The 21649-nt window shown below is 49.6% G+C and overlaps 1 protein-coding gene across 1 annotated transcript in view; it reads right to left on the bottom strand.

Annotated features, from left to right (window-relative positions):
* CAPN5 (calpain 5) overlaps nucleotides 1–20693 on the bottom strand; it is a 63626-nt gene extending 42933 nt beyond the window's left edge. Inside the window, exon 1 of the mRNA XM_054382313.1 lies at nucleotides 20532–20693. Within this exon, the coding sequence (XP_054238288.1) occupies nucleotides 20532–20693 (162 nt within the window). The remainder of the gene's footprint in view (nucleotides 1–20531) is intronic.
* Between the last annotated feature and the right edge of the window lie 956 nt (nucleotides 20694–21649).

The raw sequence follows: 21649 nt of genomic DNA, 5'->3' as shown, positions 1-21649 counted from the left end.
CCAGCCCTCTGCTCATCCTGGTGGCCCTTCTCTGGACACCTTCCAGCATGTCCATATCCCTCTTGTAATAGGGCCTCAACTTGTGCCAGTGGAGGTTTAGGTTGGTTATTAGGAAAATGTTCTTCACCAAAAAGAGTTGTCAAGCCCTGGAACAGGCTGCCCAGGGCAGTGGTGGAGTCACCATGCCTGAAGGGACTTAAAAGACAAGTAGATATGGTGCTGACAAATATGATTCAGTGGTGACATGACAGTGTTGGGTTAATGATTGGACTTGATGATCCTAAAGGTCTTTTCCAACCAAAACAATTCTATGATTCCATGGACACAGATGGTGAACATCAAGAAATAGAGGGGAGGAAGCCCAAAGCTATGGCTGCAGGGTAGCTATGGCTGCAGTGTGTTGCTCTGCACTCCTCTGGCCAAGAGAGCCATTCATGCTTCTTTATCCACAAGGAGAACCTGTCTTGTAGAATCTCAAGGATCCTAAGCACCATCAGAGATGATTTGCCCTCCCTAAAAGCTCCTGCTGAAATGGCTGTTGAGCTTCAGGAAACAAAACACAACTTAGACAAAGCATGTGTGGATGGTCCAGTGGGAAGATGCAGTCTGATAACACAGGAGGGCCAAACTCATGGGTCAAAGTTCTGGTGATTCACATCCTCCTTCCCACACCCTACCTCCTGCAAGGGATGTGGGACAGAGGTAGAAATCAGAGCCAGGGCTGGTAGAGGACTTGAGATCTCTGTCAGTGAGAGGCTGATTGCAAAGGTACCAGACCTGGCTTGTGGCAGCCCAGAACAGGACAGTTTGCTGCCATTTGGCTTTAGGTTATTGGAAGAAGGGGTGGGAAGGGAAAAGGCCCAATCAGTGCAATTGTCTTGCTTCCCACCAACAAGCAGGTGTGCTTTTCCCTTGCTCTCCCCTTTGGGATCCTTTCCCCCAACACACACCATTTCCTTCCAAATGGATTTAAATCAGAAAATAGCACAGAATGCATTGGGTCGGAGGGGACGCTCAAAGGTCATCTTGTCCTACCCTCTGCAGTGAGCAGGGACACCTCCAACTAGATCAGGTTGTTCAGGGCCATATCAACTTTGACCTCCAGGGATGGAGTCTCAACCACATCCCTGGGCAAACTCTTCCAGTATTTCACCACTCTCACTGCAAAAGAACTTCCTCCTAATGTTCAATCTAAATCTACCCTGCTCCAGTTTCAAACCATTGTTCCTCATCCTATTGATACAGACACCTACAAACAGCCTTCCCCAGCCTTCCTTCAGTACCCTTTACGTACTGAAATGCAGCTTTAAGGTCTCCCTGGAGCCTCTACTCTCTCAGCTTGTCCTTGTAGGAGAGATTCTCCAGCCCTCTGATCATCTTTGTGGCCCTCCTTTGGACCCTCTCCAACAGTTCAATGTCCTTCTTGCGTCGGGACCCTAGAGCTGGACATAACACTCCAGGTGAGATCTCTCCCCCATCTTCTCCAGCTAATATAGAACCAGATTCATAGAATCATAGAATCAGTCAGGGCTGGAAGGGACCACAAGGATCATCCAGTTCCAACACCCCTGCCATGGCCAGGGACACCTCACACTACAGCAGGCTGGCCACAGCCTCATCCAGCCTGGCTGCAAACACCTCCAGGGATGGAGCCTCAACCACCTCCCTGCACAACCCATTCCAGGCTCTCATCACTCTCATGGGGAAGAACTTCTTCCTCACATCCACTCTGAATCTCCCCACTTCCAGCTTTATTCCATTCCCCCTAGTCCTGTCACTACCTGAGATCCTAAAAAGTCCCTCCCCAGCTTTCTTGGAGCCCCCTTCAGATACTGGGAGGCCACAAGAAGGTCACCTCAGAGCCTTCTCTTCTCCAGACTGAACAGCCCCAACTCTCTCAGTCTGTCCTCATAGGAGAGGTGCTCCAGCTCTCTGATCAGCCTCATAAATATCACCCTCATCTTCTCCAGCTAAGCCCACACAGAGCAGTAATGAGCAAATCACTTTCTAATTGACTTTATAATCAGTGACTGTCTCATCCTAAATGTTTCCCAGTGCAGATTTCTGAGCTGGAGATTCACTGGGGATCTGGATCCTGTCAAGCCAGCTGCAGGGAGGGGAGAAAAGCTCAGAGGGCAAAATAACCATGTGAGATGCAACATCTGCTGCATGCCAAGACCATTTTTTGCTAATGAGATTTTGCAAGGAGCAGAACAGCCTAATTGCACTGCAGAGCCTGGCTGGCTCAGGAGCTTTCACTCAGACTTGCAAATTCAGCAAGAGAATCTATTAGCATGGCTGTGTTCCCCCCTCCTGGGCAATGGAGGAGGGACAAAAAGATGCCCTGTCTTAATGTCAGTCACTCAGCCAAGAGAGCAAGAGGTGTCCAAGTGCAGTGAGATGAGACAAAGATACCTGTGCTGCCTCATGGCAGGTCCCTGCATTGGGGTGGGATTTAGCACCAAGGTGACACAGAGAAGGGAAACAGGGTGAGGGTAGGAAACCAGGGCTGGAGTCTGTGTTTTCAGAGGTATTGTCATAGAATCACCCTTGAATGGTTTGGGTTGGAAGGGACCTTGAAAGGTCATCTAGTCCAACCTCCCTGCAGTCAGCAGGGGCATCTTCTACTAGAGCAGGTTGCTCAGAGCCCCATCCAACCTGAACTGGAATGGTGTCAGGGATGGGGCATCTACTGCCTCTCTGGGCAACCTGGGCCAGTGTCTCACCACCTTAGATGTAAAAAATATCTCCCTTCTGTCCGGTCTGATTCTCTCCTCTTTTAGTTTAAAACCATCACTAATGCACTGTTGCCACAGATCCTGCTAAAAGTCATATTCTCAGTAGCTCAGCTTCAGCCACATAGAATCATTAAGGTTGGAAAAGACCTCTAAGATCATAAAGTCCAAACATCATCCCCTAGCCACTAAATCACATCCCAAAGTACCATGTCTACATGTTTTTTTGAACACTTCTGGGTATGGGGACTTCACCACCTGTCTGGGCAGCCTGTTCCAATGCCTGACCACTCTTAATATCATAGAATCATAGAATTATCAGGTTTGGAAGGTACCTCAAGCACCACCTAGTTCCAACCCCCCTGCCATGGGTACAGTACCACAGTATATCAGAGGTTGGAAGGGATCTCCAGAGATCATCAGGTCCAACCCCCCTGCCAGAGCAGGATCACTTAGGGTAGTCCAAACAGGAATGCATCCAGGTGGGTTTGGAAAGTCTCCAGAGAAGGAGACTCCACAACCCCCTGGGCAGCCTGTTCCAGGGCTCTGTCACCCTCACTGCAAAGAAGTTTCTCCTCATGTTGAGCTGAAATCTTCTCTGTTCAAGTTTGTCTCCATTGCTCCTTGGCTTATCACTGTGAACCACCCAAAAGAGCCTGGCCCCCTCCATTTGACACCCACCCCTCACAAATTGATATACATTGATCAGATCCCCTCTCAGTCTTCTCTTCTCCACACTAAACAGCCCCAGGGCTCTCAGTCTCTCTTCACAGGGGAGATGCTCAAGTCCCCTAAGCATCCTCCTGGCTCTCCCTTGGATTCTCTCCAGCAGGTCTCTGTCTCTCTTGAACTGAGGAGCCCCAAACTGGACACAGGATTCCAGCTGTGGTCTCAGCAGGGCAGAGTAGAGAGGTAGAAGAACTTCCCTAGCCCTGCTGGACACACCTTTCCTGATGCATCCCAGGATCCCATTGGCTCTCTTGGCCACAAGAGCACATTGTTGATCCATGCAGAACTTGCTGCCCACCAGCACTCCAAGGTCTTTCTCTGTGGGCAGGGACACCTCACACCAGATCAGGTTGCTCAGAGCCTGTATCCAACCCAAACTTCCTCCAATGCGAGTGGTGGCTGTTTTCTCTCACCCTACATCAGAAGGTAGGTTTGGCTGGTAGCATATACACCCTATAAAACTGTTTGGGGTGGTTTCAATAGCCTCAGTCAGGCATCCCTAAGGCTAATCCACCCAAGAGTATCTCAGTGCACACACATTTGTATCTGTTATCAGCTGCCACACCATGCAAAGGGCGTTGCAGCCTCCACCCACAGCAAACAGGACCTGCTCCTTAAGGGAGGCATCAAAAAAATACACCACCACCCCCCAGCCCCATAAATCTGCCTGTGTACCTCAGCACCATGCTGTGCTGTTTATTTTGGCACCAGAAAAGAGCAGGGATGGTGGCATAAAAAGATCTAAAGGTCAATCAGCAGGTTTAGCAGCCTTGACGGGTCCCTCTGTGGTTTTATCTTTGGGGTATCCTAACAACAGAGACACAAAAGAGAAGGGTTTACATTGGTTATTAGAAAAAAACTTCCTTGTTGAAAGGGTTCTCAAACACTGGAACAGGCTGCCCAGGGAGGTGGTTGAAGCACCATCCCAAGAGGTGTTTAAAGATGCAGAGATGTGGTGCTGAGGGACACCAGACTTGGTAGACTTGGAGAATGCTTGGACTTGATGATCTTAAAGGTCTTTTCCATGATTCTCTGACAGAAAAAGCAATGAGATGTGGAGAGATACAACGTGGTGTGTGAGTGCTGCACCACCCCAGGAGCAGATGGAGAAAGATGGGAGACTGGAACAAGTGCAGAGACCTCGGACCTCTCATTCCTGTTCCTCCCACCCACGTTCTCCAGGGATACACTCTTGGAAAACCTCAGCATTACTCAGCCAGAGACTTGTTTGTGTCACAGTCCAGACAGGAGGTCTGTGTGGTGGGTGGGAGCTGGCTGACAGGTCACAGCCAGAGAAGTTGATGCTAAAGAGCTCTTTTTCAAACTGGCAACCTGTCACAAGTGAGGTTCCCCAGGGACTGACACTGAGCCCAAGGCTGTTAAATGTCTTAGGCAATCTGAATGATGGGATCAGGCTGGGATGATGAAGCTTCTGATGAAGCTTTCTGATGACACCAAACTGAGTGGGGAAGTGGACACTTTGGAAGGGAGAGCCACTCATCAGGAAGACATGGATGTGCTGGAAGAGTGGGATAATGACCAGGGCTGAGCTGGGACAGAAGGTGTTTTACCCCAAAGGAGTACAATAAAACCACTCGCACAGAACTGGAGTTTAAATAGAATCATAGAACCATAGAATCATAGAACCATAGATTCATAGAACCATAGATTCATAGAACCATAGAATCATAGAATCATAGATTCATAGAACCATAGATTCATAGAACCATAGATTCATAGAACCATAGAATCATAGAACCATAGATTCATAGAACCATAGATTCATAGAACCATAGATTCATAGAATCATAGATTCATAGAACCATAGAATCATAGAATCATAGATTCATAGAACCATAGAATCATAGAATCATAGATTCATAGAACCATAGAATCATAGAACCATAGATTCATAGAACCATAGAATCATAGAACCATAGAATCATAGATTCATAGAACCATAGATTCATAGAACCATAGAATCATAGAACCATAGAATCATAGAACCATAGAATCATAGAACCATAGATTCATAGAATCATAGAATCATAGAATCATAGAACCATAGATTCATAGAACCATAGAATCATAGAACCATAGATTCATAGAACCATAGATTCATAGAACCATAGAATCATAGAACCATAGATTCATAGAACCATAGAATCATAGAACCATAGAATCATAGAACCATAGATTCATAGAACCATAGAATCATAGAATCATAGATTCATAGAACCATAGATTCATAGAACCATAGAATCATAGAACCATAGATTCATAGAACCATAGAATCATAGAACCATAGAATCATAGAACCATAGATTCATAGAACCATAGAATCATAGAATCATAGATTCATAGAACCATAGATTCATAGAACCATAGAATCATAGAACCATAGATTCATAGAACCATAGAATCATAGAACCATAGAATCATAGAACCATAGATTCATAGAACCATAGATTCATAGAACCATAGAATCATAGAACCATAGAATCATAGAACCATAGATTCATAGAACCATAGAATCATAGAACCATAGATTCATAGAACCATAGATTCATAGAACCATAGATTCATAGAACCATAGATTCATAGAACCATAGAATCATAGAACCATAGATTCATAGAACCATAGAATCATAGAATCATAGATTCATAGAATCATAGATTCATAGAATCATAGAACCATAGAATCAACCAGGTTGGAAGAGACCACCAAGATCACCCAGTCCAACCTATCACCCAGCCCTATCCAATCAACCAGACCATGGCACCAAGTGCCTCATCCAGGCTTCTCTTGAACATCTTGAACATGTCCCTGCCCATGGCAGAGGTGTTGGAACTAGATGATCCTTATGGTCCCTTCCAATTGATTCTATGATTCTATGATTCTGTGATCTCCAGGGATGGTGACTCCACCACCTCCCTGGACAGCACATTCCAATGGACAATCTCTCTGTGAAGAACTTCCTCCTGATAGCCAGCCTAGACCTCCCCTGGCACAGCTTGAGACTGTGTCCCCTCCTTCTGCTGCTGGTTGCCTGGGAGAAGAGCCCAACCCCCACCTGGCTACAACCTCCCCTCAGGTAGTTGTAGAGAGCAATGAGGTCTGCCCTGAGCCTCCTCTTCTCCAGGCTAAACACCCCCAGCTCCCTCAGCCTCTCCTCATAGGGTTTGTGTTCCAGGCCCCTCCCCAGCTTTGTTGCCCTTCTCTGGACACCTTCCAGTCCCTCAACATCTCTCTTGAACTGAGAAGCCCAGAACTGGACACAGTAGAAATACTACTTACAAAAGCACACAAAAGTACAAGAGGCACAAAGGATATATATATACACTTCAAAACCAGCTTTGGCCCAGTTCTGGGCACCCTCCCCTTCCTCCATTCAAGCAAGCTGTTGAGATGCCTCAGAGACAACTTTGGGGTTGGGATGCTCAGAGCAGTGAGATGGTGTGCCCCAGGTTAATCCATCCCAAGGCAGAAGTGGTCCCTCTTGGTTTCAAGTCCCAGCACCACACAAGCCATTGCTCCTTTATGGAAACAATGTCACCTGGCTCCTTTTCATGCAGCATGGCCCGAGCCAGCCTGATCCTTACAAAGTGGACACAGCTACAGTCTTGAGAAGTGAAGGAGAGGACACAGAGCAAATGCAGCAGCTCTCAGAGATGCTTCCAACTCAATTTCCTTCCCTTAGACCTTCGTACACATAGGCATGGGCTCTAAGGAGCTACACCAGAGGTAGAGGAGAAGAAACACAAATAAGCCCCAATGGCTGTTTTAACTTCAACAACCTGTGACAGATACACCCCTCTGGCTGACCACAGTGCTGCTGGCCACCTTCTCACAAGTCTCCCCAACCTCCAGCAGATCCCAGGACTGAGCACTTCCACATATTTCCTTTGACCAAGCTTCCTTGGGACAGTGCTGAGGTCTTGCAGGGTGAGGAGCAAGCCTGGTTTAGCAGCATCATGGGTTTAAAATACACCCACCCTCCAAAGGCTGTCCCCTCACTGTGCAACACTGCACCCTCAATCACTCCAGCACTTCCAGCTGTGGGCTCTAACCTCAACCAGAACAGCTGCTTTGGCTTGAAACTATCTGTATCGGGTCCCAGACTTCTTCCTGGGGAGCTTCATGGTCATGTTTCTACAAGCAAAGGACCATGAACCACTGGCATGAGCTATGAGGATGTTCCACAGCTTGCACCCCTTGAGAGCCATCAGTCTCCACCCTGGAGGACAGGGTGGTGGGAAGGCTTGGTTGGGAAGAGAGGAACCTATTCAAATAATTCCACAATATTTTGGGAGGACTGGTCCAAACCCACCCACTCAGCACAGAGCTGCTGTGAAATCCTGGAGCAAGCTGAAGTGGCCACAAGCTTGGCTGCACCATTCCTGCCTCCAAGAGACATAATTCAGGTTTGGCACTGGTGTCTGCTGATCACTGCCCTCCCTGAATCCCACCTCCTGTGCCTCACTGAAAGGCAATCTTCTAAAACATGGTCTAGGAATCTAAATCATGCATGGGGCTTTTGTTTTGATCCCTTTTAATCATCCTAAAAGCCAAGTCATTGATGGAAAAAAAGATCCCAAAGCTGTAAAGGGAAATTACCTCCACCTTCCACCACTGTGAATATCTCAGATCAAAACCTTCTAACTATTTTTCCATGGGGATACCTCCCACACCCTCTTGAACCATACTGTCCCAGGGTGAGGAATACCCTTTGGCTTGTGACTGAGTCCTATTTATAGCACAGCAGCACCTCAATCCAAGACCAGGACTTGACCCCACCACAGCCCAAACTAACCCCTGACTATCCAGTGACAATGAAGAGGTTACCATGAGTTTAAGCCATATAAATAAATGATTTCCAGCCCACACCTGTTCTGGTTACTCACACCCTGGGTGTAGCTTTACAAACAGGGGAACCTGCTTTATGAGGAAACCACCCTCCAGAAATCACAGAATCACAGACTGGTGGGGGTTGGAAGGGACCTCTGGGGATCATCTAGTCCAAACCTCCTGCTAAAGCAGGGTCACCCAGAGCAGCCTGCACAGGTTTGCAGTATCCAGATGGCTTTTGGAAGTATCCAGAGAAGGAGACTCCACAACCTCTCTAGAAGATAGCTCCAGTGCTCTGGCACTCTCACAGGGAACATGTTTTCCTTAATGAGGTTCAAAAAGACAAAGTGCAAGGTCCTGCATCTGGGTCGAGGCAATCCCAAGCACAAATCCAGGCTGGGCAGGGACTGGCTGGAAAGCAGCCCTGAGGAGAGGGACTTGGGGGTGCTGGGGGATGAGAAGCTCAACAGGAGCTGTCAATGTGCACTTGCAGCCCAGAAAGTCAATTCAGAGATTGCTTTAAATGGTGACCAAATCCTTCCCTGGCAAGGAGCAGCCACCTTGGCAATCAGCTGCAGGCTTTACTGAAAATGGCAGATAAATTAACAGGAGAGTGGCTCATAAATTCCGAAACTGAGAAACACAAAGGTCTGGAAGGACTCCGACTCCCATGATGGATCACAGGCAGCTGACAGGATCTGCTGGGAGGAGAGACTCCCCTAGGGTATCCAGCAGCCCAGAGGAGCCACAGAATCACACAGAATCACAGAATTAACCAGGTTGGGAAAGACCTCAGAGATCATCCAGTCCAACCTATCACCCAACACCATCTAATCAACTCAACCATGGCACTGAGTGCCTCAGCCAGGCTTAGTTTAAACACTTCCAGGGATGGTGACTCCACCACCTCCCTGGGCAGCACATTCCAATGGCCAATCTCTCTTTCTGGGCAGAATTTCTTCCCAACACCCAGCCTAAACCTCCCCTGGCACAGCTTGAGACTGTGTCCTCTTGTTCTGCTGCTGGTTGCCTGGGAGAAGAGACCAACCCCCACCTGGCTACAACCTCCCTCCAGGTAGTTGTAGACAGCAATGAGGTCTCCCCTGAGCCTCCTCTTCTCCAGGCTAAACACCCCCAGCTCCCTCAGCCTCTCCTCATAGGGCTGTGCTCCAGCCCACAGCATCAGTGCTAACCAAGAGAATCCTCTGGGCAGGACCAAGAACCCAAGTGAAAAAAAGCTGCAAAGAGCTGAGCAAAGGGCTCTGGGCAGCCTGATCAAGTTAAGGATATCCCTGCTGACTGCAGAGGGGCTTGGACTGGATCACCTTTGGAGGTCCCTTCCAACCCAGACCATTCCATGATTCTATGACTCTGTGACTGCTTACCACAGAGGGGGTTGGACTGAATGATCTTCAGAGGTCCCTTCCAACCCAGACCATTCTAAGATTCTATGATTCTATGACTCTATGACTGCTTACCACAGAGGGGGATGGACTGGATGACCTTTGGAGGTCCCTTCCAACCCCAGACCATGCTATGATTCTATGACTGCTTACCACAGAGGGGGTTGGACTGGATGACCTTTGGAGGTCCCTTACAACCCAGACCATGCTATGATTCTATGACTCTATGACTGCTTACCACAGAGGGGGTTGGACTGAATGATCTTCAGAGGTCCCTTCCAACCCAGACCATTCTAAGATTCTATGATTCTGTGACTGCTTACCACAGAGGGGGTTGGACTGGATGACCTTTGGAAGTCCATTCCAACCCCAGACCATGCTATGATTCTATGACTGCTTACCACAGAGGGGGTTGGACTGGATGACCTTTGGAGGTCCATTCCAACCCCAGACCATGCTATGATTCTATGACTGCTTACCACAGAGGGGGTTGGACTGGATGACCTTTGGAGGTCCATTCCAACCCAGACCATTCTAAGATTCTATGACCCTGTGATTCCATGACTGCTTACTGCAGAGGGGGTTGGACTGGATGACCTTTGGAGGTCCCTTCCAACCCAGACCATGCTATGATTGATTCTACCTCTGGAGCACATGGAACCGCAGAATTAACAGCTCTGGGGATGTGACTGTCCCCCTCTACTTGGCATTGGTGAGCACACACCTCAAGTACTGGGTTCAGTTTTGGGCCCTCACTACAAGAAGGACATTGAGGTGCTGGAGCATGTCCAAAGGAGAGCAACTTAGCTGGTGAAGGGTCTTGAACCCAAGTCTTAGGAGGAATGGCTGAGGGAACTTCAGTACCTTCTACAACTACCTGAAGAGAGGCTGGAGCAAGGTGGTGGTTGGTTTCTTCTCACATGCAACAAGTGACAGGACAAGAGGAAACAGCCTCCAGTTGTGCCAGGGGAGCTTCAGGTTGGATATTATATAATGATACAAGTGTGTGAGTGTGGCTAGGTGGGTGGGCCTGCAGATTGCAAGGTAGAGCAGAAACTAGAGAGGAGGAGGTGTAGATTGGATGTTGGGAACAGGTTCTGCACCATGAGGGTGGTGGAACTCTGGAACAGGTTGCTCATGGAATGGAGCAAAACTGGAAATGGGTAGATTCAGACTGGATGCCAGGAAGAAGTTCTTCCCCATGAGAGTGGTGAGACACTGGAACAGGTTGCCCAAAGAGGTGGTAGAAGCCTCATCCCTGGAAGTTTTTAAGGCCAGGCTGGATGTGGCTCTGAGCAACCTGATCTTGCCCATGGTAGGGGGGTTGGAACTACATGATGCTTGAGGTCTCTTCCAACCCTGACAATTCTGTGATTAGGAAAATTTTCTTCAGAGAAAGGCTTCTCAGGCACTGGAACAGGCTGCCCATGGAGGTGGTGGAGTCACCATCCCTGGTGGTATTTAAAGGATGTGTGGCTGTGGTGCTTAGGGCCATGGTTTAGTGGCAGTGGCTTAGCAGTAGTGGTGAGACTGTGAGCTCTAGACAAGCAGTTTGACTTGATGATCTCAAGGGTCTCTTCCAACCTCAACAGTCCTATGGTTCTATGATTCTGGGGACCTCTGGAGATCGTCTACTCCAACTCCCCTGCCAGAGCAGGTCCACCTTAAGGTTGCACACACATGCCAGAGGTTAGTACTTCTGGCAGGAGAAGGTCCAAATGGGATTCAGGGACACTAGAAAGTTATCACTCCTTGATTGTTGCCAGTTTAGTTGTCTCCTGCTATGGGTGAGCTTACAGAAACAAAGAACTTTAAGAGCTTAACCTCTGTCTTCCCCATTACCTTCACTTTGTGTTTCTGCTAGCTTTCCAACCTGTCCTATACACTGTGGGGGGAAAAAAAGACCTTTTTAATGCAGACATTTACAGGCAGGCAAGTGCTGGGGCCTGCTTTCAGTGAATTAGTTCACTGACTCCTTTCCCCTTCCAGGAAAACCCTGTGGGGACTGATTGTATAACCCTCACTCAGCAAGTGAAAGGAGCTAAAGTGCTTAATACCACAAGGAAAAGAGGATGCTGAGATCATCTCCCAGCCTGCAACATCTCCTCATCCTCCAGACACAATGGAGGCTCCTGGCTCCAAACAGAGTTCAGAGGGTCATCATCAGTGGCACAGAGTCCACTTGGAGGCCAGTGGCCAGTGGTGTCCCCCAGGGATCAGTACTGGTTCCAGTTGTGTTCAGTATCTTTATCAGCAACCTGGATGAGGGCATTGAGAGGACCCTCAGCAAGTTCCTGGTGATACAAAAGGGGTGGGAGGGTTGGCTGACACCTGTCAGGCTGTGCAGCATCCAACATGACCTGGACAGGCTGAGAGCTGGCTGCAGGCAAACCTCATGGAGTTTAATAAGGACAAGTGCAGGGTCCTGCATCTGGGGAGAAATAACAACAGGCACCAGGACAGGTTAGAGGCTGCCCTGCTGGAAAGCAGCTCCACAGAGAAAGACCTTGGAGTGCTGGTGGACAGCAAGTTCTGCATGGGACAGCAATGTGCCCTTGAGGCCAGGAGAGCCAATGGGATCCTGGGATGCATCAGGAAAGGTGTGTCCAGCAGGGCTAGGGAAGTTCTTCTACCTCTCTACTCTGCCCTGCTGAGACCACAGCTGGAATCCTGTGTCCAGGTTTGGGCTCCCCAGTTCAAGAGAGACAGAGACCTGCTGGAGAGAATCCAACAGAGAGCCAGGAGGATGCTTAGGGGACTTGAGCATCTCCCCTCTGAAGAGAGACTGAGAGCCCTGGGGCTGTTTAGTGTGGAGAAGAGAAGACTGAGAGGGGATCTGATCAATGTCTATCAATAGCTGAGGGGTGGGTGTCAAGGGGAGGGGGCCAGGCTCTTTTGGGTGCTGCACAGTGATAAGCCAAGGACCAATGGGTTCAAAATTGAACAGAGAAGATTTCAGCTCAACATGAGGAGAAACTCTTTCCAGTGAGGGTGACAGAGCCCTGGAGCAGGCTGCCAAGGGGGGTTGTGGAGTCTCCTTCTCTGGAGACTTTCCAAACCCACCTGGCTGCATTCCTGTGCAGACTCCCCTAAGTGATGCTGCTCTGGCAGGGGGGTTGGACCTGATGATCTCTTGAAGTCCCTTCCAACCTCTGATATACTGTGAGACTGTGATACTGTGACACAATAGCACCAAATTCAGGAGAGAATGAGGTGCAATGGACAGAGCCTCTCTACACAAGTCAGGCTGGATGCATGTGAAGCCAACAGGAAAGGTGGCTACTGAAAAATGGTATTTTCCCAGTTTCCTAAAGAAAAATTCTCTTGTCTGCTTGGAAAAATAAAAATGCAAACAACAAGAGGGCTGTGAGATGAGAGCACCTCTCCCCAGGTAGGGCTGAAAATGCCATGGCTCTGCTGCACCAAACCTTCTGCTTCCCACAACCCTTCCCACAGCATCTGGCCTCTCAGATGTTCCCCTCCAAGTGACATTGCCTCTGCCCCCAGATGAACTACTACTGCCATTTAGGGAGCACCTACCTTTGTGCTGTTTAATCAGTGACAACCTCCCTTGACAATTCCTGCAGAGAGAACTCAAGCAAATGTTGGAGAGAGACAAAAATGCTGAGAAAGAAGAGTTGAAGAGAAAAACTCTTCCCATAGAGATGGGAGGCTGTAAGACTTGGTCCAAGAGAGTTTCTCTAATGGTTGCAGCCAGCCAGGCTTGAACTCACAGTGCAGAGGTGCAGCTCAGGTTCAACCATCACCACACTTCACCTTGAGCCACCCACTCACTGTGACAAGAGCCTGTCTGGAAACCCTTGTGCTTTGTCACAGCTCCTCTCACTACATCACCTTTGGGCACCTCAATCCAAGAGAGATGTGCTGGAGCCAGTGCAGAGGAGGGCAACAAAGCTGGAGAAGGGCCTGGAGAAGAAATCTGATGAAGAGCAACTGAAGGAGCTGGGGATGGCTAGTCTGGAAAAGAGGAGGCTGAGGAGAGACCTCATTGCTGTCTACAACTACCTGAAAGGAGGTTGTGGAGAGGCTGGTGCTGATCTCTTCTCATAGGCAATTAGTGATAGAACAAGAGGGAATGGCCTCAAGCTGCCACTGGGTAGGTTTAGACTGGACAGGAGTCAAAAAGTCTTTCCCAGCAAGAGTGGTCAGGCACTGGAATGGGCTGGGCAAGGAGGTGGTTAATTCCCCAAGCCTGGATGTGTTTCAAGGTGGTTTGGATGTGGTGCTTGTGGCTCTGGTTTCGGGGTGAGCCTTGCAAAGTAGGGTTGTGGGTTGGACTTGGTGATTCTGAGGGTCTTTTCCAACCTGAATATTTCTGTGATTCTGTGGTTCTCTGCTTTGGTGCAGCTCAACACTGAGTTGCCAACATATCCTCTCCCAGCATCTTTGACATTTCCTGTCCCAGTCACTCTGCATCTTGTGGAAGCCCATGAGGTGCTTCTGAAAGTTCCTGTGACACCCTGCTGTGGGCAGGGAAACAACAGACAGCAGCCCAGCCTGCCTCCCAGAATAGAGAGGAAAAAAACTCCACACCTTCTCCAGGCTCCACCTTGCTCCCTGGGAAGTGCTGAAGGACCAGAGTATGAATTTCATGTGATTCAACATCACATCTGTTCTTGGCATAGGCCTCCCACCATACTCCATTTGCTTCCCACAGGAGTGTAGTGATGCCCAAATTTGCCCTGGATGGTGACCAGACTCAGCAGCAGGTCATTGGTTGGTGGCCTAAGGGTCATTGTTTGGTGGACTAAACCTGGGCCCTATCTGCTGCAGAGAATGCAAGCTCTGGCTAAGGCTCAGGAGTAATAATGACCTGAATTTAACCTTGTAGAGGGCCCATGGCATCACTGGAAGTGATCTGTACCCAAGAAGAGAGTTTGGGGCAGTGCTGATTAAAGAGATGAACTCTTTCCACAGGGTAGATCACAAAATCACAGATGGTTGGGGTTGGAAGGGACTTCTGGGACTCATCTAGTCCAACCCAAATGCTAAAGCAGGGTCACCCACAGCAGGTTGCACAGGATCATGTCCAGGCAGGTTTGGAATCTCTCCAGAGAAGGAGACTCCACAACCTCTCTGGGAAGCCTGCTCCAGTGCTCTGGCAGCCTTGTGGTTTTCCTCACATTTAGGGGGAACTTCTTGGGTTCCAATTTCTGCTCTCTGCCCTTTGTTCTATCTCAGGACAAGGAGCCCAGCCCCATCCTCATGACCTCCAGCCTACACTGAGAAGATTCTCCCCTCAGTCTTCTCTTTCCCAGGCTAAACAGCCCCAGGTCTCTCAGCCTCTCCTCATAAGAAACATGCTCCAGTACCCTAACCACCCTCATGGTGCTCCAACAGCAGCAGGCAGAGCATGAGGGAGAAGGAGCTGCAAGCAAGGGACTAGGATTTGGGCTTAGCCCAGGAAGTTCAGTTTCATTTCTAATGCAGCAGCCAAGTGCTGCTGCCAGAAAGAGCTGCTGATGCTGCCCTTGCCAGCTCCAAAACCTGCTTTGGCTCAGCATGGAGCAGCCACTCTCATTTTGAAGGGGATGCATTAAAACAAAGGGTTTTGGGACCCCCTTCCCAGCTCAGGTTCATGCTATGGCTTCCCTCCCTCTCATACAATCCAGCAATTAGCTTTCTGCCTTTGCTGTGCTGCAGCATGAAGATGTCCAACAAACCACCACCAGAGCCAAAGCCTGATTTGAAGGCTCAAACAGCTGCTCCCTCCACAAAGATCTGGCATCCAGAGCAGGGCTCAGGGCCAGGGGAAAGGAGGGAGGGAGGCAGGAAGGGAGGGAGGACATCCCACTGGAAAGAATAAGGTTGAGTTGGTTCCAGGAAATGCTGCAATGCCAGATGCAGGACGAAGCTGAAGCAAAACAACCTGACCTGGGAAAGGGTTATTCATGAGCTGTTGCAGCAAAGCTCTTCAGCCTTGTCTTTCCCCACCCTACCCAGAAAAAAACCAAGCAAGAGGGAGAACACTGCAGAGATCACCAATTTTTGTTTTTTTTTTTTCCCTAGCAAAAGCAAAGTCAGGCTTTGGAAGCAGGCAAAGAAGCAGAAAGAGTGAGAGGAGGTCCTGACCAGGAAGGAGGGGATGCAGACAGGAGAGATGTTTGTATCTGTACTAGTGCCATGTAAACAGATGGGAATGAGCTCCTGCATCTGCCCAAGCTTGTTCCCATCACTCCACTGAGTCCACTACAGTTACTTACAGGGTCAAAGAATCATTAAGGTTGCAAGAGACCTCTAAGATCAAGTCCAACCCCAAAGCACCATGCCCACTAAACCATGTTCCAAAGGGCCATGCCTACAGTGTTTTTGAACACCTCCAGGGATGGTGACTCCACCACCTCCCTGGGCAGCCTGTTCCAGTGCCTGACCACTCTTTCAGGAAAATTTTTTTTTCCTGATATGCAACCTAAACCTCCCCTGGCACAACTTGAGCCAACTTCCTTCCATCCTATCAGTTGTAACTTGGGAGCAGAGACCAGCACCCATTTCACTACAACCTCCTTTCAGGTAATTGTGGACAGTGAGAAGGTCTCCTCTCAGCCTTCCTTTCTCCAGGCCAAACAACCCCAGTTCCCTCACCTGCTCTTCATAAAACTTGTGCTCTAAGGCCCTACACCAGCTTCATTGCCCTTCTCTGGACATGCTCCAGCACCTCAATGTCCTTCTTGTAGTGAGGGACAAAAACTGAACCCAGGATTCAAGGTGTAGCCTCACCAGTGCTGAGTACAAGGACAAGCTCACTTCTTTGGTCCTGCTGCCCACACTGTTTCTTCCATCTTGGCCACCTGGGCACACTTCTCACAGACAAATGTTTTGCCTGAAGCAGTTGGCTCCTTTGTGTAACTCCTCTGCACAGGTGACAACCTTTCTGAGAAAGCAAACAGTTGTTCTGAAGAGCTGGTGCCTTTCACTTCCACTCTCCACCCACCCTGCTCTCACAGCAAGGCTTGAGGCTTGAAGAACTCCTCTGTTTTATCAGGCAATTGCAGCTGAGGCTCTCCAAAACAAACCATAGCCCTGAGAGATAACAGAGGTGTCTACACACCCTCCCTGCAAACAGCATCCTCAGTGCTGGCAGACTCCATTTCTAGGTCAGGAAGACACAGAATGGTCTGGACTGGAAGGGACCTCCAAAGGTCATCAAGTCCAAGCCCCTCTGCAGTCAGCAGGGACATCCTCAACTAGATCAGGCTGCTCAGAGCCCTCTCAAGCCTCACCTTGAATATCTCCAGGGATGGAGCCTCAACCACCTCCCTGGGCAACCTGTTCCAGTCTTCCACCACCCTCATGGTGCAGAACTTGCTCCTAACTTCCACTCTAAACCTGCTCTTCTCCAGTTTGAAGCCATTGCCTCTCATCCTATCACTGCAGGCCTTAGCAAACAGCCTCTCTCCAGCCTTCTTGTAGGTGCCCAAAGAGCAAGTGCCAAACACTGGGAGAATCACTTTGTTTTTTCTAAACAAGAATAAAATGTCTCAGGAGAGATTTGCTGGTTGCAATAGGAAGAAGATGTAGTGGGGACTTAGTGTGGCATAGCAACTGTGCTGTGCAGTCAGCACCCACGTGGAGCAGCTGGTTTGAATTTCATGGACAGTTTTGGACCCCACTGAATACTGCATTCAGCTGGAGAAGCCAATGGTGTTATGCAGCTCTCCTGCAGATAGCAAAGTGTATGGTGAGAGATCACAGAATCATAGAATGGTTTGGGATGGAAAGGACCTCCAAAGGTCATCTAGTCCAACCCCCCTGCAGTCAGCAGGGACATCTTCAACTAGAGCAGGTTGATCCCCATCCAACCTGACTGGGAATGTTTCCAGCAATGGGGACCTGCCACCTCTCTGGGCAAGCTGGGACAGTGTTTCACCACCCTCAGCATAAAATATTTCTTCCTTATATCCAGGATAAATCTTCCTCTTTTAGTTTACAACCCCCACCCTTTGTCCTGTCAAAACAGGTCCTGCTACAAAGTCCCTTCCCATCTTTCTTATTTGCCCCTACTTCAAGAACTAAAAGGCCATTGGAAGGTCTCCCTGGAGTCTTCTCTTCTCCATGCTGAACAACCCCAACTTTCTCAGCCTGTCCTCACAGCAGACTTGTTGCAGCCCTTGGATCACTTTTGTGGCCTCCTCTGACCTGCACCAACAGGTCCTTGTCTTTCCTGAGCTGAGACATATCAAGATCCCCAACACCCAGAAGCATTTCACAGAATCACAGAATTAACCAGGTTGGAAGAGACCTCCAAGATCCTCAAATCCAACTGATCACCCAACCCTAACTAATCAATTGTAGATGACACCAAGGCTGCAAGGGAGCTGAGAGCCAGAAAGAACAGGTAGAGAATCACAGAATGGTCTGGGTTGGAAGGGACCTCCAAAGGTCATCTAGTCCAAGCCCCTCTGCAGTCAGCAGGGACATCCTCAACTAGATCAGGTTGCCCAGGTTGTCCAGCCTCACCTTGAATATCTCCAGAGAAGGGGCCCCAGTCACCTCCCTGGGCAACCTGTTCCAGTGTTCCACCACCCTCATGGTAAAGAACTTGTTCCTAACATCCAATCTAAATCTACTCCTGTCTAGTTTGAAGCCATTTTGCCTTGTCCTATCACCACAGACCTTTGTAAACAGTCTCTTTCCATCCTGCTTGTAGCCCCATTCAGGTACTGAAAGGCTGTTGTTAGGTCTCCCTGGAGCCTCCTCTTCTCCAGGCTGAACAGGTGAGAGGTGGGTCAAGAGGTCTCCCTCCTCTCTGAAAAGAAGCACCAACAAGTCTTTGCATGATAAAGTCTGAATAACTAGAGTCATGCATGGCCCATGCAGCAAGCTCTGAGACACAGATGCTCAGCAGAAGACAAGCAAACTGCTCCTCTCCAACTGCATCCAGGCATCCACCACGAGGCATGGGGCTGAATTAATGTGTGCCTCTGCGTGCAAAACAGCAAGAGAGTCTCACATACAGCCTTGCCCTTTGGTACACAAAGGGAATTGTCTAGAAAGTCTTGGACATCATCTATGTGTGGGACATGCAAGGAGTTCTGATGTTCTCCACAATGAGCCCCAACCATGGTGAACCCTGAGCTCAGAAGGCAGCTGTGCACAGAGCACCACTCCAGCTGATAAGGGGAATAAACTAAAACACATGTGGAGCCTTGCACCAGCCCCACGTCCAGACAAGAGGTGGAATGGAATCATAGGATCATGGAACTGTAGAATCATTGTGGTGGGAAGACCTCATTAAGATCATCAACTGCAACCCTTAGACCAGCACTGCCAAGCTCACCACCAAACCACATCCCTCAGCAGCACATCTACAGGGCTTTAAATCCCTCCAGAGATGGTGGCTCCACCACTTCCCCGGGCAGCCTGTTCCAGGGCTTGACAACACTTTTGGGAAGAAATTTTTCCTAATATGCAACTTAAACCTCTCCTGATTCAACCTGAGGCATTTTCCTCTTGTCTTATTGCTAGTTACTTGGGAGAAGAGACCAACACCCACCTCTCTACAACCTCCTTTCAGGTAGCTGTGGAGAGCAAGAAGGTCTCCTTCAGCCTCCTTTTCTCCAGGATAAACAATCCCAGTCCCCTCCTATAAGACTTGTGCTCCCCATAAGACTCGTGCTCTAGACCCTTCCCCAGCTTTGTTGCCCTTCCCTTGACATGCCCCAGCCTCTCAATGTCCTTCTTGTAGGGTAGTGGGGGGGAGCAAAACTGAGCACAGCATGAAGAAACTGAACACAGAGGCCAAGGCAGGGTCATGAGGAGCCTGGTGGGATGCTGAGGGGCTCAGCCCCTCTTACCACACAGAAAAAGTCAGTTCAGCTCCATCCCTTCCTTCATACAAAAGGTTTTTGTCCACCCCTCCCCAGACTGCCCTCATGCAAACAGACACAGCATTGTCTCATGAAATGCCAGCTGGTCTTCTGGGCTGCCAGTGAGGATGAGGAAGAAAAAGTCATCTCAGGCGACCCTACCACACTGAAATGCCACCAAGCTGCATGTGCTGGGAAGCAAGCTTCTCCTTGCTGGCAAGGAAGGAGACCCAGATGGGTTAGATGCTGTGATATTGCCTCTTCCCAACCACAACTACCCTTTCTCCCTAGGACACCTTTGTGTTTCATGGCAAACCCCAAGCAGATGGCCACACCACAGCAGCAAGACACAGTGCCTTCAGGCTTTGCTGTGCATCTTCAAGGTAGGCACTGAGCACAACAGAAGGGGGACAGGCAGCACTGGGGACAGGCAACATGACCCCCAGCCTCCCACTACCTGCCCACCACGACAGACACAACAGCTTGGAGGACACACAGGGTGCTTTTGTAGAGGACATTCAGAGGACATCCAGAGGACACTGAGGAGGAAACCTTTCTCCTCCCACACAAGGGAGGAAAGGTGGGTGAGACCATCCACCCAACAGGGACTCCAGACCCACCTTATCTTCTTTGCCCTTTCCAAATGGACCACCAAGTGTATTCAGGGATAACCCTGTTGGATCACCCAGGCTTAGCAAGAGCACCCAACACCAACTGGACTGCAAACCACCTCTCTGGTTTATCATTGAGGAAACTGAGTCACAGAGAAGTCTCCTTTGCTCTTAAGCCTCACTGTGGGCAGAAAAGCCTGGACCTAGCTGCAGCAGGTCTCCCTGGCCTGCTAAAAACATCCAGAGCTAAGCCCAGGCAAACAAAGGCTGTTGAGGAGATGTTGGCAGGGGCTCGACGCCCTCGGTGAAGGATGCGCTACGCAGCTTTGGGGAAGACCAGGAGCAGTGGTGAGGGACAAGGAGATTGGCTCACTTACTTTTGGCCTCTTCCACTGGATGCCCTGGATCCTTGACTTGTAGAAGAGGGAGTCATCACTGGCAGGGAAAAGAGGGTCCTCAAAGAGCTGCTTGCGCCGCAGGCACTCCTTCTTCAGGGAGGAGTAGCGCTGGTTCTCGTAGGGCTTCACCGAGGAGAACATCCTTCCTCACCAGCCCTGGGACACAGGGAGAGCAGTCAGATGGGGCAGGGTCTGGCCAGGGGCACCCAATCCTCCTCCACAGCATCTAGATGGGAGGACCAGAGGGTTTGTAGAATCATAGAATGGTCTGGGTTGGAAGGAACCGCCGAAGGTCATCCAGTCCAAGCCCCTCTGCAGTCAGCAGGAACATCCTCAACTAGATCAGGCTGCCCACAGCCTCCTTGAGCCTCACCTTGAATAGCTCCAGGGATGGAGCCTCAACCACCTCCCTGGGCAACCTGTTCCAGTGTTCCACCACCCTCATAGTGAAGAACTTCTGCCTGATATCCAATCTAAATCTGCTCTTCTCCAGTTTGAAGCCATTGCCTCTTTCCTATCACTCCTGACCTTTGTAAACAGTCTCTCTCCAACCTTCTTGTAGCCCCTTCAGGTACTGAAAGGTTGTTATTAGGTCTCCCCAGAGCCATCTCCAGGCTGAACACCCCCAGCTCCCTCAGCCTGTCCTCACAGCAGAGCTGCTCCAACCCCCTGAGCGTTTTTGTGGCCCTCCTCTGGACCTGCTCCATCAGCTCCATGTCCTTCCTATACTGAGAGCTCCAGAGCTGCACACAGTACTCCAGGTGAGGTCTCACCAGAGCTAAGTGGCAAAATCTCCTCTCTCCATTTGCTGGCCATGCATCTTTTGATGCAGCCCAGGCTGCCATTTGCCTTCTGTGCTGCAAGCTCACACTGCCTGCTCCTGGCCAGCTTCTCATCCATCAGCACCCCCAAGTCCTTTCCCACAGGGCTGCTTTCTATCCCCTCCTCCCCCAGTCTGTATTGAGAGTGAGGATTCTTCCAGGCCAGGGGCAGAACCCTGCACTTGCTCTTGTTGAACCTCATGAGGTTCACCTGGGCCCAGCTCTCCAGCTTGTCCAGGTCCCTTTGGATGACATCCTGCCCCTCTGGTATATCAA

Source organism: Indicator indicator, chromosome 1 (assembly GCF_027791375.1).
Source record: "Indicator indicator isolate 239-I01 chromosome 1, UM_Iind_1.1, whole genome shotgun sequence".
NCBI classification, from domain to species: Eukaryota; Metazoa; Chordata; class Aves; order Piciformes; family Indicatoridae; genus Indicator; species Indicator indicator.
The sequence above is the reverse complement of the archived record's forward strand: the minus strand, read 5'-3'. Positions and strand labels throughout refer to the sequence as shown.